Source organism: Trachurus japonicus, chromosome 18 (assembly GCF_045865225.1).
Source record: "Trachurus japonicus isolate A0001 chromosome 18, Traja_1.0".
Lineage (NCBI taxonomy): Eukaryota > Metazoa > Chordata > Actinopteri > Carangiformes > Carangidae > Trachurus > Trachurus japonicus.
The window spans coordinates 13,312,619-13,329,837 of NC_140924.1; the positions used below are offsets into that span (position 1 = coordinate 13,312,619).

General features: G+C 44.5%; 1 protein-coding gene and 1 long non-coding RNA gene across 2 annotated transcripts; one reads left to right on the forward strand and one right to left on the reverse strand.

Annotated features, from left to right (window-relative positions):
- Window positions 1-1,609: 1,609 nt before the first annotated feature.
- On the forward strand, window positions 1,610-4,049 carry LOC146968853 (uncharacterized). Its single transcript, XR_015034246.1, has 3 exons — window positions 1,610-1,784; window positions 2,199-2,664; window positions 3,962-4,049. It is a non-coding gene; the product is annotated as an uncharacterized LOC146968853 (long non-coding RNA).
- On the reverse strand, window positions 2,443-15,907 carry LOC146968854 (uncharacterized). Its single transcript, XM_085759604.1, has 7 exons — window positions 15,796-15,907; window positions 11,012-14,563; window positions 9,014-9,751; window positions 6,097-6,146; window positions 5,928-5,992; window positions 3,957-4,289; window positions 2,443-2,672 (listed from the first exon to the last, which is right to left on the reverse strand). Exons 2-7 carry the CDS (start codon window positions 14,396-14,398, stop codon window positions 2,656-2,658), a joined length of 4,590 nt encoding a protein of 1,529 aa, XP_085615730.1. The 5' UTR covers window positions 14,399-14,563; window positions 15,796-15,907; the 3' UTR covers window positions 2,443-2,655.
- Between the last annotated feature and the right edge of the window lie 1,312 nt (window positions 15,908-17,219).

A 17,219-nucleotide genomic window follows, 5' to 3' on the forward strand; every position in this document is an offset into this window, starting at 1 on the left:
TTTTTTGTTTTTTTCCACTGTCCTTAACTTTTTTCTTCTTTTTTTTTTTTTAAAGAAACATAAACATTTCCTCCACACCCAACGGGCTATCAAGAAAAGAGAAGAAAAGGGAAAAAAAACACAATTAAAAAGGGAGGATAATAATATTACTAACTTCCTAACTTGTTATATTAAAAAAAGACAAATATACAAGCTGAATATGCAAACATAACACACAGAAGGCAAAAAAAAAAGGCATTGTTGCACCTCAAAGGGTAATCAGAGACGTTATAAAAAAATTTAAAAAGAAGATAAAATAAATAATAAAACAATAATGTTTAATAAAGTTTTTTGTTTGCCTATTTTTGGCTTTGCTATGTGAAAGACTTCAACCAGATGTCTCCATAGAGCTGGTACCAGTGCAGGAAGTTACTCATCATCTGCCTTTATTGGCTTTTTTGATTCACTGGCAACATAATCTACATCTATTTATTTACAAAGTCAGACTATATCAATGTCATTATTGCACAAATAGGGAAGAAGATGTCTCTCTGATGTGTTTTTGATTTCATATAAAACATATGAGAGGAAGTTTTGTCATGTTTGCTGTGCCGGACTAAAAAAAATCTCCAAAGGCATAAATATAAAAACAAATGTGTTTTACATGAAACAGAGTAAAAGAAAGTCGACATTATGAAAGAAGAGACCCAAAGGTAGAAAAGGTTTATTACTTAAAAGGCATTTGAACATTCCCTTTGAACTGGTAAACAAGTCGGAGTTACATTCTCAGAAGGTAAAGTAGCTTGGTCACTTCCAGCTATTTACAGTGTCGTGGCTGCGCAGGTCGTTCCACCTCCGCAGCTTTGTGCTCAAACAGAAAATAGCTTCTTTTTTTTACTCTTAATAACAAAAAAACAAAACATGGGAATTCACCCAGAGTTCATCTGTGATATACAACAAACAGTTCATCCTTTTTTTTTTTTTACTACTCATGCAGGAAAAAAACCTCTGGATCCTTGAAAAACTGACCAATGAGACACTTTTCTCTAACATCACACTACCTATGGATATGAACGATGCATGAGCAATAATAATAATAATAATAATCAGTTACATAACAGGAGGTTCAATAATAAATAATAAATAAAAGTCGATCGAAAACAGTCAAAAAAAATTTGGCATGTCATAATAACTACATTAGCATTTTTGTGTATTTACAGTGCAGGAGATTTACAGGCTGATATCATATGAACTGCAGGAGGATTTTTTTTTTTTTTGCTTTCGAAATTTTTTACACAGGTGAGAAAGTTCCTGTAAAAAAGTTCTCGATACAAAAAAAAAGAAAGAAAAAAAGTCGTCCAAAAGGATTATTTCTGTAAAGTCTGAGTGTTTGAACAGAACGGTGCAGGATCACATAGAAAAAAACCACGTGGACGTCCGACGTGTCTGTGTCTCCAGGCTCTCGGAGAGAAAAACTTTGTACAAAAACTGACAGCAGCAGCTCTTATAGAAACAAATAGACCTCGGTATAAAAAGTGTTTGATTCTTGTGCTGCTGTTGATCTCACAGCTGATGACGATGACGATGAAGACGATGATACTAGGGGTTAAAAATCTGCAACTCAACTGTTAAAAATGGCTCCGATATGATTCTGCCACATATTTTACATATGTTATTTTTTTTATCCGTAGTAGTAGTAATAGTGTTTAATCTGAGCAGGTGAAAGTAGTCGGGGTCTTTCTAGCAAAACCTGAAATGACATCTTCCTCGTGCAAAATAAAAAGATGACATTTTTAAAAAGGATAGTTCAACATTTAGGCAAATTGGCCCATTGCCATAATCCCTATAGTCATAGCAGTAGGTTTGTTACCTTTAATTGTCGGTCCTCGCATCAGAGGTTTTGCATGAATTTACCTCTAAAACAACTCTGTCTGGTAACGTTCTGTTATTATCTCATAGCGTGGTGAATGTGCAGGTCACAACTTGTCCACCAGAGCGTTTTGGAGTTGTTGGATTGTGTATTTGATGAGTTTGATGAGGGAAACCAAGAAATCCCATTAGCCTCCGTAGCGTAGCTCTGAGCAGCTCGCGGCTCTGCTCCACCGTTCTAAAAATAGCTTGCACCGACAATTAAAGGTAACAAACCTACTGCTATGACTATAGGGATTATGGCAATGGGACAATTTACCAAAATGTTGAACTATCCCTTTAAGCAATAGGTCAAACCTGCTTGTGGACCCCAGTTAATTCACTCTGTCAGGAAATATAAAGCAACAGGCAAACGAGTCCTGAAAAATTGTATATATCAGATTAGGTTTAAAAATCAAAGAGAATAACTGAATACTTTAGATATCTGTGTTTCCCAATACGTCAAAATATTTTAGATATTGTCACATAATCTTAGTTGTTTTAAAAAAAATAAAAAAAGAAGAAGAAGAAGAAGTCCAGACTGACTTTCAGTAACCCACATTGCAGTCGTGCTAGGAAATGAGGTAAAGCTGCTTTCTGGGCTGAGTGCAGCGCTCTCCGACAAGGTGACTCTCCACAAAGGTAAAAAAAAAACAAAAAACAAAAAGAACAAAACAAAACACTGATTCAACAAATAAATAGAAAGAGTTGGTTTTCTCTCCTGATCCGTGGTCTTCAGTCGACTCCTGCAGTCGTGTTCTCTGCTGATCAGTCTCTGTGTGCTTCTGCAAAACAAAGTCAATCAATCAAACATTGCAAAGATGCTCGTATAGATCTAGTAACGACAGATCAGTGTCGGCCAATCAGAACAGAGAAGGCTCTGAATCTCTCTGCTGACTGGCTGATCATTTTCTGAGAGATCTAATAAAAAATAGAGCAGATTTCAGAATAAAACACTCAGATAAACCAAATCCTGCAAAGTATTGGATGGTGGGTCCAGGTGGTGGGGGCGGAGCTTTAGGTGACTGCTGTTGTTGTGACATCACAAAGTGACAGGAAGTCCTGACGGCTGGTTTTACTCGGTTTTACTCGACTCAGTTTCTGAATACAGGCTGTGTGCATTTCTCTGCGGACTGAGGCTTTGATACTTTCACAGTATTAATATAGAACCTAGAGCTGCTTTATAATCACACTACACATGGACATCTACCTTTATACTGTATGGAGCTTTAACACAAACATCTACCTTTATACTGTATGGAGCTTTAACACAAACATCTACCTTTATTTTGAAGGAGCTTTAACACAAACATCTACCATTATACTGTATGGAGCTTTAATACAAACATCTACCTTTATTTTGAAGGAGCTTTAACACAAACATCTACCATTATACTGTATGGAGCTTTAATACAAACATCTACCTTTATTTTGAAGGAGCTTTAACACAAACATCTACCTTTATACCGTATGGAGCTTTAATACAAACATCTACCTTTATTTTGAAGGAGCTTTAACACAAACATCTACCTTTATACTGTATGGAGCTTTAATACAAACATCTACCTTTATACCGTATGGAGCTTTAACACAAACATCTACCTTTATACTGTATGGAGCTTTAACACAAACATCTACCTTTATTTTGAAGGAGCTTTAAAGCAGAAGTAAGCGGAATTTTTGTGTTAATATAAGTCTTAAATAGTTATATCTTCCGACAGCAATCACTTATATAGAGTGTTTGGTCTGAAACACGGGTCTGTCAGTCACTCTGCTCTGCTGTAAGCCGAGGAGAAAACTTTCCTTGTATCCTACAACCTTTATCCAATGAGGAGAGAGAACGGCATAAAGGGGCAGTCCTCTCTGTGTGTGAAGCCAAGGGATGCGTGTGAATGCGGTGACGTAGGGACGAGGGCGGGGACTGCCAACTCCATCGGCTGACAGGAAGTTAGACAAAATGACCGGATCGCTTACTTCTGCTTTAACACAAACATCTACCTTTATACTGTATGGAGCTTTAATACTATATGGAGCTTAAATATAAACTAAATATTAATGATTCGTGTTACCTGAGCAGCTCTCTCGGCCCCGGCTGTTCTGCTGCAGCTGGCTGGTGAAGAAGCGCTCCCGCTGCGACACCTGCTCGTCCCAGGCCTCCAGGATGCGCTGCCGCTCTCCGAGCTCCAGGCTCAGCGTGTCGGGATGGGCCTCGTCGATGTGCGCCCTCACCCCCTCCAGGCTGTGGGAGTACTGCAGCTCGCCGCACACGATGCACACCAGCAGCTGGTTGAGCGGGTCGTAGTCCATGAGGTAGCGGTTCCTCCACACGGCGTCCGAGACCGAGCCGTCGTCACCGCCGCCGTTGTTCTCGCAGTCGGAGAAAAGCAGCTCTTGGTGGTCATCTGTGAATAGGGTAAAAAAAATTAAATAACAGATATCACCATGAAACTTCCCAAGTTTATCACTCACATTAAGACAAATATTTTTTGTATTACAAGTTTTGTCAAATTTTATGTTTAAATATATAAATGAGGCAATATCTGATTAAATATGCGCTAATTTGCATACATTTCCAGAACCGAAATCTGAACATTGGATAAAGCCCCTTTCAAAATTCTTGTTTTATTTTGTTGACATATTAGAGTGAGAAGTTTTTACAGAGGGGATTTTGGATATCTCTTTTCATCACTCTGTAAATGAGAAAATACTGTCACCAGCCCTAAAAAAAATCAAATTTCGCCATGTTTTTTGGGATAAAATGTTGTATAAATCAGGCTGTGAATGATATATCAACAATCCCCTCTGTAAAAACCTTCAGAATATAGAAAGGGATCAAACTGGAAGGTTTGGTGTCTGTAAGTGCTGCTGAAGTTGAGATTTCTAGCTCAGAGTCTGAGGGAAAAACTCATTTTGAGAAAACGGCCTTTAAAGACTTGTACTATAAAATTCCATAGATTGTTAATGTAAACACCAATTACGATTGGTTGCGGACATGAGACACAAGACAATTTTTGGAGCCTATATCGTTGTTCAGGAGAGAGAGCTTTATAGTGATACCTGACATGACATGGGTCATACAACAGGCACAGCACTGTATGTCACAGTAGCACGTTAACTTTTGGCGAATTTAGGAGAAATCTACTGATGAAAGAGACAAAATGAAGTAAAATAAAAACCTTAATGTGGATTTTCTACCATTTATTTCGACTTTTCTGAAAGAATACATGTTAAGGAAGAAAAATAGCCCAAAATCTCAAAATTGATCAGTGCATGAAAAAACAGTGTTTTTGCCTGTAGTGTCTCGCCTTATTAAAGGACAATTCCGGGCAAATTCAACTCGGGGGTGTATTTTCCTAACATTTTAGGTCTAAAAGAAGGAATCTGAAGATTTTCAGTTTAATTGCTCCTGTTTTGCGGTAGTTGTGTCTGTCCCCGCATCGCCACGGCAGCGATGAATGGGAGCGGATGCCAGTTCCACTGCTTAGGCTGTTTACATCCCTCAAAACTGCAATTGTTTTTCCACAGACAGCGTCAGACGGCGACTCAAACATGCACCGAGAAGTTTATTTACTTAAGCAAGTCAAGAGTTGATATTCCTGTGTTTATGAAACAAATGGTAGCTTTCCGACTGCACGTGAACACACCACGTCAACTTGGGTCTAGTGCGAGACTTTGAATTAGATCTAGTTTTACAAACATGTCGGCTTGCTTGAAGTAAATAAACTTCTCGGTGCATGTTTGAGTGGCCATCTGATGCTGTCTGTGGAAAAAAATTGCGGCTTTCAGGGCTGTAAACAGCCTAAGCAGCAGAACTTGCATCTGCTCTCATTCATTGCTGCCGTGGCGATGCGCGGACAGACGCAACTACCGCAAAACAGGAGCGATTAAACTGAAAATCTTCAGATTCCTTCTTTTAGACCTAAAATGTTAGGAAAATACACCCCCGAGTTGAATTTGCCCGGAATCGTCCTTTAAGTTTTCTGCTAAAATTTACTGTATATTCTTCTTTTCAATACAAAGCGACAGAGTTGATACTCCACCTTCTAGTGGCACGGTGTAGCTCGAGTACGGGAACGATGCCTGGTGGTCGGCGTCCACTGAGGCGCTGTGAGAGGAAGAGGAGGAGAGGAGAGGAGAAGATTTACAGTCATGATCCTGCACAGAGCCCGAAGCAGCGATGCCAGACGTCAACAAAAACTCATCTCCCACCTCATTAGATGCTCTGACTCATCAGACGAGCTCACCCACTGACCCGAGTCCTGCAGGGAAGAGACGGGGGGAAAAATTCAAGAAATGCAACTCACACTCAACTCAAGTGAATGATTCCCACTTCTTTTTTACTACAATAAAGTGAATGTAACTCACTTTGTTTACAACATATAAAATAAACCAGTTATTAGGCTACAAGGAGGTCACTGTGACTTTTAAAGGGATAGTTAAACATTTTTGGCAAATTGGCCCATTGCCATAATCCCTATAGTCATAGGAGTAGGTTTGTTGTTACCTTCAATTGTCGGTGCAAGTTGTTTTTAGAACGGCGGAGCAGAGCCGCGAGCTGCTCAAAGCTACGCTACAGAGTCTAATGGGATTTCTTGGTTTCCCCTCATCAAACTCATCAAATACACAATCCAACAACTCCAAAACGCTCTGGTGGACAAGTTGTGACCTGCACATTCACCACGCTATGAGATAATAACAGAACGTTACCAGACAGAGTTGTTTTAGAGGTAAATTCATGCAAAACCGCTGATGCCCGTTGCCTTCAGGGACAGTTTTTCATCAAGCAGTCTCTGCATTTACCTCTAAAAAAACAACTCTGTCTCGTAACTTTTACATTATTATCTCACAGCGTGGTGAATGTGCAGGTCACAACTTGTCCACCAGAGCATTTTGGAGTTGTTGGATTGTGTATTTGATGAGTTTGATGACGGAAAACCAAGAAATCCCATTAGCCTCCGTAGCGTAGCTCTGAGCAGCTCACGGCTCTGCTCCGCCGTTCTAAAAATAGCTTGCACCGACAATTAACGGTAGCTAACGAACCTACTGCTATGACTATAGGGATTATGGCAATGGGCCAATTTGCCAAAACGTTGAACTATCCCTTTAACCTTTCGTCCACACATCCTCCCACATCTTGTTTTTCAGTTTGGTCTTTTCCATCTGTCCAGCCTGTAACCGTTTCCCATCATTTCCCGTTAACTCCTCCGGTCGATCGGCCAAATGAAGTGATATATATATAAAGTGATCGGTGGAATCTGCAGAGCCCAATAACTGTGTAAGTTTCCAGACTTACTCCCAAAATATCTAGACTTTTGAACGGGCCTCAAAAAAAAACCTCACAGTCAGCCCCTCCAAACATGTGGCGGCGGTCACCTCCTCCGCTGGAGTTACTAATACTTGACATGTTTTCAGCTTAGGAGCGACTGGGAGATGAAAACCTACAGGCAACTGTCCAACAAAATTCAATCCAATAAGCAGAGTCATGCAGTTCATTTTCCCACCTCTCTGTAATTTTTTTTTCTATTAGTTTGACTGCCAACTGCAAGAATCGCTTTCCAAGTTAAGTTTTGTTATTTACTTAAATGATTTATCTGATTAATCGAACGACTGACACAAGATCAGTGATCGCTTTTGTACATCTGCTGTTCAACCTGAGCCTTCAGAGTTAAACTTAAAATCAGCCTGTTTGAATAAAGACAGTGCACAGTGAAACTTTGCATCTCATTGTGGTCGTTCTGTAGCCTGACAAGCCAGACTATATCATTAAAATGTCTAGTCTGGCAACGACCGGTAGACCTCGGCTCAATCCAATGAAGGCTGTCTTTCAAACTGCCTCTGCACCAATAGGGTAGCGCTATGACTAATCAGAGCAAAGAGCACTTTTCACATATCCCGTCGGCAAAACACCAAATACATCCTTCTTCGAAATGAATGACTTCGGTGCAGTTTCTTGCTCAACTTTTAAAGAAAATGACAGGTTTAATTCTTTCAAAGTTGATGCCAACGCCGATTCAAACGATTCCTTTGCCAAAGCCATCTTGTCATGTTTTTCACCGTCGCAAGTATGTCGTCATCGCGTTAAGCCTGCCCAACGACTCTCTAAACTGAGTGTGTGTTAGTAGCTAAATGTGGCCTCAGTGAACAGTGAGACCATGTAAGAGCAGTCCATTACTTTCTAGCACGAAACGTCAGACGTCACTTCAAACAAAGGTTGGACGGGCAAACTGGGACCTGGGACACCTGGAAAATCCCATACCAAACATTTGTCTGTAATAGTTTGATTAAACTACAGGGTGAAGCTTCAGTTAACACCAGGCACAACGTAATACAGTATAAAGCGCTCCACAGACTCCATTACTTGCAAGAAAAGCTACATAAATTTTACCTTGATGTCCCACCTTTTTAACCGGTAATGTAAATCCTCTAGCACATTCATTCTGGGCATGTAGTAAACTTCTTTTATTTTGGAAATTTATTTTTCTGTGGTTTTTCTAAGGATTTTGGTAAAAAATCTGGCACCCAACCCTCTGGTTGCCTTCCTAGGGGCCACACGTGTCCTTTCTTCTGTTAATAAATTTGAAAGAAGAGCAGTTCAATTTGGGATGGTGATTGCTAAAAAGCTGATTTTACGAGTGTGGAAAACGGACTCTGTGCCTACTTATAACTTATGGTTGGAAGAATTGTCAAATACTTTACATCTGGAGAAACTGAGATTCTACAATGAAGATAGAGGAGATAAGTTTGATAAAACATGGGACCCAGTACTGAATTACCTTAAAAATGTGAGCCCATAGACACTGGCTATTGTACAAAACCTCACAGCACAAACAGGCTATATGTCTACCAACCTATTTATTTCACTATTTTTTCTGCTCTTATATTCTGTCTATAGTAGATACTCATTTTATGACCATGAAATATCGTTGTAATGCTTGATGTGCTGCTGTGTTCTTTCCCTATTTTTCCCCCTTTTTTCTTCTCTTCTCTTTTCCTCTACTTATTTTCTCAATCAATAAACATATTTAAAAAAAAAAAAAAAAAAACTACAGGGTGAAGCTAGGGTTTAGACTGAGTATAATTATCCAAACAGAGCCTTTGAGACACAAAATGTGTTTTTGTCTTTTACCTGTGTGGCTTGCACCTGTGTTGCCAGGTCACGTGGCGGCAGGTCGTGGGTTGCCAGGTCGTGCGCCGGTAGGATGGGCCTCCAGTTGTTGTTGGTAATGGTCGGTCTCCTCGGGGTGATCCCCCTCTCCCGAATGGCCTTCCTCGCCCTCTGCTCTTTCTTCTTGATCCTCCAGTACTCGCGCTTCCTCTTCAGGAACTCCTCCTCCGACTCCCCGGCGACGGGCTTCGGCGGAACCAGGGTGCTCACCGGACTCAGCTTGGTCGGAGATGAATGCATGTTGTACGAAATAACAGGACTGGGGATTTTCAGCGGACTGAGCGCGGTGGAGTTCAGAGGCTCGATGGGCTGCAGGTTGATGCTGGACAGCGGGTTGTCCGGCGGCTTCAGAGTCGGGAGGCAGGCGGATGAATCTACGTCCGTGCTGCTGGACATCCACTCCGACGTGGCTTGATGCCGACTCTCAGGAGCTCCGAGACCAACGTTCGCGTCGTTCTGCTCACTTCCAGGCGAACAGGAAACGCTGCTGGTGACGGGCAGATTGACCTGGAGCGTGTCCGGCGGTGGCGGCGGTGACTGTTGTTCGGCGTTTCGCGCTGCGGGGCTGACGACCAGGACGGTGGGGATACCGCTGTCCGCAGCCAGAGGAGCAACGGATGGCTTGGTCGGTTGTTGGAGAGCTGGTTTTGTTAGAGGCTTGACATCTTTAACGCTGTTGATGATAATGAGACCTGGAGCCTGGAAGACAAAACAACACAACATGAACAAAGAAATTTAAAGCAGAAGTAAGCGATCCGGTCGTTTTGGCTAACTTCCTGTCAGCCGATGGAGTTAGCAGTCCCCGCCCTCGTCCCTACGTCACCACATTCACGTGCATCCCTTGGCTGCACACACAGAGAGGACCGCCCCTTTATGCCGTTCTCTCTCCTCATTGGATAAAGGTTGTAGGATACAAGGAAAGTTTTCTCTTCGGCTCAGAGCAGAGCAGAGTGACTGACAGACCCGTGTTTCAGACCAAACACTCTACATAAGTGATTGCCGTCGGAAGATATAACTATTTAAGACTTATATTAACACAAATATTCCGCTTACTTCTGCTTTAATTTATCCTCTCAGTCGGACTCAAAGACAGGCCGACCCCACTCAGTTTGATGCCAAACAGTTTAGTACTTTACGATGCTCAAAGTCTCAGCCAACGACCCATTGTTAAAGCCTCTTGTAAAGAGACTGTCAATAACAGAGATTAGTCTGAAGTGTTCATAGAGTGTTTTAAAGGCTGGCTGAGAGCACTGATAAAGGGATAGTTCAACATTTTGGCAAATTGGCCCATTGCAATAATCCCTATAGTCTTAGCAGTAGGTTCGTTACCTTTAATTGTTGGTGCAAGCTGTTTTTAGAACGGTGGAGCAGAGCCGTGAGCTGCTCAGTGCTACGATACAGAGGCTAATGGGATTTCTTGGTTTCCCTCATCAAACTCATTAAATACACAATCCAACAACTCCAAAACGCTCTGGCAGACAAGTTGTGACCTGCACATTCACCACGCTATGAGATAATAACAGAACGTTATGAGACAGAGTTGTTTTACAAGGTAACGTTCTGTTATTATCTCATAGCGTGGTGAATGTGCAGGTCACAACTTGTCCACCAGAGCGTTTTGGAGTTGTTGGATTGTGTATTTGATGAGTTTGATGAAGGAAACCAAGAAATCCCATCAGCCTCTGTATCGTAGCACTGAGCAGCTCACGGCTCTGCTCCGCCGTTCTAAAAATAGCTTGAACCGACAATTAAAGGTAACAAACTTACTGCTATGACTATAGGGATTATGGCAATGGGCCAATTTGCCAAAATGTTGAACTCTGAATCCCTTTAAGTGACTAATGGGTGACTCAATGGTTGTGTTTTTATTCACTTTTTTTTACTCACACTAGGAATATGAAAAAGTTCACCACAATTCATGATCAACAAAATAAACATTACTCCCTGATGTCACCTTACCTGGATGTTTGTAGGCGACAGGTGGCTGCTGCTGCACTCCCCGTGCCTCTCCCTCTGCCTGGCCTTTAACCTGGCCCTCTGCTGCCTCTTCATCAGCTTCCAGTACTCCCTCTTCCTCTGCAGGCTGGTCCAGCCGCTCTGCTCGGCCACCGCGTTGAAACAGCTTTCTGCCGATGGCAAGTCCCTGTTTTGGGATTCACCTTGTGCCTGTTCGACATGTTGTTGCTGCTTCTGCAGCTGCGGTTGGTCCACGGGCAGATGATGTAGCTTCGGCGGCTCTGGGGAGCAGCAGTTTTGATGTCCCACTCTTTTGTTGCGAGGCCTCTGGGGTCTGCGTGGCGAGGACGGACCGTCAGAGGCCTCCATGGAGGGGCTGAATATGATGTTGGAGAGCGTTTGTGAAGATTGCTCACAGGTGGGATGATGGACTTCCTCATTGGAGGTGGAAAGAGAAGGAGATGTCTCATTATTTAGCGATGAGTCTTTGAGATCGGGGCTCGGAGAACCTTCGTTTACCAAGTCATCAGTATCCGGATCTGGCTTCCAGCTTTTTATCTGCAGCGTCAGGTCGGCTGCGATAGGGGACACCGCCGCCGCCACCGCCACATCCTTTTCAAAGAAAAGCTGAGGCACAATCGGCTTCATCTCCTGCTCCGAAAGCTCCTCCTCGGCTGTCTCCGTTTTAACGTCCACCGGCTGCTCGTCGTTACACTCCCTCACGGTGCTGAGCGACTCCTCCAGGAGCTTCTTCATGGAGGCCACGGCCAGCAGCGTGGTGGCTTGGCTGTCTGCGCTCAGAGCTGGGTCAGACTCCGGCTGGGGCAATGGAGGTGGAAGTGGAGGTGGTGGGGAGGAGGTTGGGGGTTTGATATCTGGACAGATGGCTTGTTCCGGTTCAGAATTTAGGTCAGCTGCTGGCACAGATTGACTCTCTTGTTTGATCTCATTTGCATTCGGTGTAACGGGAACACAGTCGCTGGGGAGAGGCGGCGGTGGACTCCCAGTGTGGTTGGTGAGAAGAAGAATCCGTCTCGGAGTTACTTGCCCCTGGGCCCTCCTCCTCCTCTGCAAGGCCGCGTTGGCCCTCGCGTGTAAAAGACCCTGCTTGAGTTGCGCCGCACGAGCCGCTCGCTGCTCTCGTTTCTTCGTCCTCCAGTACTCCCTCTTCTTCGCCATCCTCTCCTCCTCCGTCAGCTCTGGATCCAGAGACAACGGCGACGCACAACTGCTTGAAACGGCCATTTTCATGACACACCCGCCGCCGAGGTTCGACCCCGCCGCTGCTGCTGCTGCTGCCGATCCCTCAGAAAGGGCGTTCGGAGAGGTTTGAGGATGAGTGAGTGTGATTTGACCTACATTTCGCAACGGTGACGAGTGTGAGTGTGAGTTCGGAGCAGTTGTGCTTTCAAGTTGAGTCCGTGGCCTGATTGACAGCACCGTTGCAGACTTGTTGCCCGACTGTCCTGAAAGGGGGATAAAGACTTTCACCTGAGCTGAGTGGAGTAAAGTGGAAGGCTGGTTTATCTTCACAGGACTGCGTTTTGTACTGGGCTGATGTTGAGGTTGTATGATCAAGGTCTTATTGGCGCCCACATGGAGTTCATTGTCACTTGCCGACGTGTTGGGCCCCGTCGGACCCTGGGGAATGCTGACGGTCACGGTCCCGTCCTCTTTGATGAATCCCCCGATGGTCTCAGAGGCGTGGGTGAGGGCGCTGCTGGCTCCCGCTGCCTGCGCCATCAGTCTGGCCCTCCTCATCTCCTCCAGGATCCTCTGGTAACGTTTCATTCTCCGCATCAACGAGTCCTTCTCCTTCAGCCGAGCCTTCACCTCCATCGACAGCTTCGCTCGCTGTTCGCGCTTTTTGATCCGCCAGTACTCCCGCCGCTTGGCTATTATCTGCTCCGGCGTGTCGTTGGGGTCGATTCTGGGGATATTTCTCGTACCAAACATCGACACAAAAAGCGGAGGTTTACATCTAATGTGTCTTTGACTCATTAGCAAATTCTTCCGGGCTTCTATAAACCTCTGTTGAGGCGTCTTACATCGTGCAATCCCTCTGCTAACATTAGAAATATAACTTGGAAGCTTTCTCTGTGATTCCCCTGTTTTTTTCACAACACTAGATGCTGTCATTGTCTGTGTCTTCCTGTTCTCGTGAGGATTTTGTACTTTCATCTGATTCACTTGCAGGTTAACAGCAGCTGTCCCAATTTGCAGCTTATTATTTTCCTTTTTGGCAGATGTAAATGAAGTTTTGCCCCAAGCAGGGAACTGCCTCTGCCCTGCTCCTTTCACAAACGACTGAGATGGAAGATGTTGAAGGACCGTACCGCCCAAGAGTCCCGGTTTTTGTGCCGATTCCCTCTGGATCATCATCATCTGCACGGCCTGCGTCCTCTCTCTGGCCTTGGCTACCCGAGCCGCCAGCTTTGCTCTCTGCTCTCGCTTTTTGATCCTCCAATGCTCCCTGCGCTTGGCCGCTCTCTCCTCCTCGGACTTTACGGCCGGTTGTTGGGAGTCGCCAACAACAACACCTTTAGCCCTCTGAGTGGTGGTGACCAAGGCACTCTTTGTTCCACTTTGAGGTGTTGTGTTCACCACCGCGTTGCCCTCCAACGTCTCTGTTTTGACAGCGACGGGGCTACGCGGAGAGGGCGCGGGAATCCCTCCTGCGGTCACATTGGTGGGTAAGAGTTTGGGCTGAACGTGTGATACAACTTGTGCCTTTTGTTGCATCGTGGGGACCGACGTGTCCTGCATAGACACGCATGGCTGAGGTGCTGTTTTGGCGGAGCTGCCGTTGGTAACTCTGGTCACGCTGAATGGAGGCACTGAGGAACTGGTGGTGTTCAGCTTGGTTCCACTGGACGTGGGTGAGGTAACGGCTCTGTTCACGGCAGCGCCCCCCGCTGCTGCCCGGCATTTCACCACGACTGCGTTGCCCTCGGCGGCGGCTTTGGCCGAGACGGAGCACGGCGCTGGAAAATTTGGAGAAGGGATCTTGAGGACCTTCGTCGTCCTGATCCACTTCTCCTTTTGGTTCTCGGGGCCATTGAGCGAACTGTCCCCCAACGCATTCCCGCTCTGCGATGCAAGAGAAACGTCAGCTGCTTTGTACGTCTCATGCATAGGAAAAGAGTGGGTACCAAAGGAATTCACCTCCGAGGGTCCGTTATCCTTTATCGGCGTCGGCTTCCCCCTCCGCTCCGTCAGCCGGGCCCTCTGCTCTCGCTTCTTGGTTCTCCAGTATTCCCTCTTTTGGGCGAGTGTGGTATCGTCGTACTCCGAGGCAGGCCGGTAGCGGTGGGAGTGGGACGCCGCCGCTGACCCGCCTTTATCTTTTGCAGTTGGCATGCTACTTCCAGCTTGCTCATCAGTTCTCATCCAACAGTACTACTGGTTGGCTCGGCCTCTGCAGTCCGGACTCCTCGCTGCCCCCCCCCCTCCTTTAACCTACATGGCGTCCTCCTATGTGACGCCACAGTAGGTGCCTTGGCTCCAATGAGCAGCGGTCAAATCTCTCAGACATCACATTGGCCTGAAGGTATCCTAAAGAACAATAAAATAAAATAAATAAAAAAGTATTAGCTGCATTTTACTTGAAGCAATAAAAGAGAATATTATATTTGCATATCAAACACTCAGGTAAGGTTCAATCTAATAAGATAATACAGTCCAACAAAGCTAAAATATTCAACCTTCTGTTGACACTGTCAGGCAGGAGTTTGTTTAACTTTATGTTCACCCTTAGGTCTTTAAGTGCTGAAGCGAGACGACTGGATTTCTTTTTGGTTTCTTTAAGACGTTTAACCTCTCATCCGAAAGGCTTCTTCAGTTCTAGAAATATGGTTGCGGAGTCCCAAGTATGTAACCTTAGTGGAGTGAACACTTTGGACATCGTCTCAAGGTCTTCACCCCGCCCTAAGGTTACATATTTGGGACTCCCAGACTAGTTTTTTTAAAAACTGAAGAAGCCTTTTGGTTGAGAGGTGAAACATCCTCAAGATCCAAAAATAAATCCAGCTGTCTTTCAGTTCAACATTTAAAAACTACGACAAGTGAAAACCTCCACAGACGTAGGTACATTCACATTCATTGTCGAGGTTGTAGTTTTACAGTTATCACTCTCCTAGATCCGATCCATCATTAACCTGCTGATGTGATTACCGCAGATGTGAAATATGATTTTACATTACATGCATGTGCAGATTCGATTTTTGCTCTTCTAAAGACTTTTCCCCTGCTCATCAAATTTCCTAAACACTACAACTACCTATACAGACTGCCCTGGAGCCTCTCTAAATTGGATTAAATGCAGATCAGGACAATGCACAGCCAGGGACTGAAACGCCCACTGCTCCACCACCACCACAACACTCAGTGCAGTGCGAGTCGGGTCTTGAGGCTATAAACTCCACCTTATAGTTGTTGGTTTTATGCAAATGTGGAGTAAATTCAACAATAAACACTGAATATTTAGGTTGTGCAGTGTGCAAAGTAGGCTAGTACTATGGTGGTGTTGCAGGACACACGTCGCGTTTGGGAAATGTAGAGGCTCTATCTAGCCTGATACAGGAAGCAGGAAGGACACTGTCCCTTTAAACCTGTCCCTTTCTATCACAAATTATATCTGTCGAGAGCCATTTTTTATTCTTTATTCTTTCATGACTCCGTTTGATCGGGAAAACGACGGCGATAATAAAAACGACTCGGCCCAACCGGCAGCGTAACAACAACAACGTGAAAAAAGCAACTCAAAAAAACCACACACACACATTTACCACAATAAAGAGCCTTAAAGCGGCCGTGTCTCTGCAGCTCTGTCTGTCAGCAGCACGGCGGCACAATGGACACAGCTATGGAGCTCTCTTTCTCTCTTTCTCTCTGTCTCTTCCGGCTGTTGTTGTCCACACGGCGCCGGGCTGAGCTGAGTCTGCTGGCCGAGAAACGAGCACCGAACCCCGGGCTTCAGTGCGTCGGCGGCGCGGTGCAGCGGCGAGAAGAAGCGGGTGGAAGAAAAACATGCATTTCCGTTACCTGCCGGCCGGGCGGTCACACCTAACTTTCCCGGGACAGTTTTATTGTTGGACTGGGTTTTTTTTTTTCTTTTCTTTTCTTTTTTTTTTTTCTCAATGCCAGGACACTGACTATAGCTGCTGCAGCGACTTTCCGCCAGCCTTGCCGTGCTGTGCCGTGCCGTGCCGTGCTGATCGAGGCTGCCTTGACAACGCGGAAAGTACCAGGATGTGAGACCTGGATGCTCTCTGTCTCTCTCCCTCTCCCCCCTCCTCTTCCTCTCCCCCCCTCTCCCTCTCTCCCTCTCTCTCATACATTACAACCCCCTCCCTCCTCACCCCTTCCTCCCCCTCTCAGACCCCACCAACCACCCATTTAAAATGACTTGACAATGAATGAGCTGAAGTGTCCATGTGATGATGTGACTGGCAGCTGCCAATTAAACCTGGATTTTTTTTTCATAAATTGAATTTAATAATCGATTAAAAACAGTCTATGTGATACTCAGGTAGTCTACCCACTACAAATTTGGTCTATCAGCAGAACTGAAATCAGACCCAACTTTTTAAATCCAGATTAGAAACCTTTGCTTCCATGTTGTGAGCTCTTTTAAATAACTTTAAATCCTTATCTTAGATTCGCACTGTAAGTCCTCTTAATTGTTATAATAATCAATATTTCATGCTGAAAACTCATATTTTATGCTCTATTTTAATGTCGTTTTTATGTGTGTGGGTTTTGTTTTTATGGAAAGCACATTGAGTTGCCCCTTGGTCTTTAGTCTATGTGATGCAGGTATGAACAGTGTACCCACCTAAACAGCAATATACCCACTGCAAGAAATTAGACTACACCAAAGATACTCTATTTACTATTTATAAACTGTCTTTGACTACACCACTGCCCACCACCCATTAAAATGACTTGACAATGAGCTGAAGTGTCCATGTGATGATGTGACTGGCAGCTGCCAATTAAACCTGGATTTTTTTTCATAAATTGAATTTAATAATCGATTAAAAACAGTGGTGTAGTCTATGTGATACTTATACCCAGTATACCCACTGAAAACGCGTTAATATTTCAGTGTACACTACCCACCACAAATTTGGTCTAGTAGCAGAACTGAAATCAGACCCAACTATTAAAGCAGAAGTAAGCGATCCGGTCGAGTTGGCTAACTTCCTGT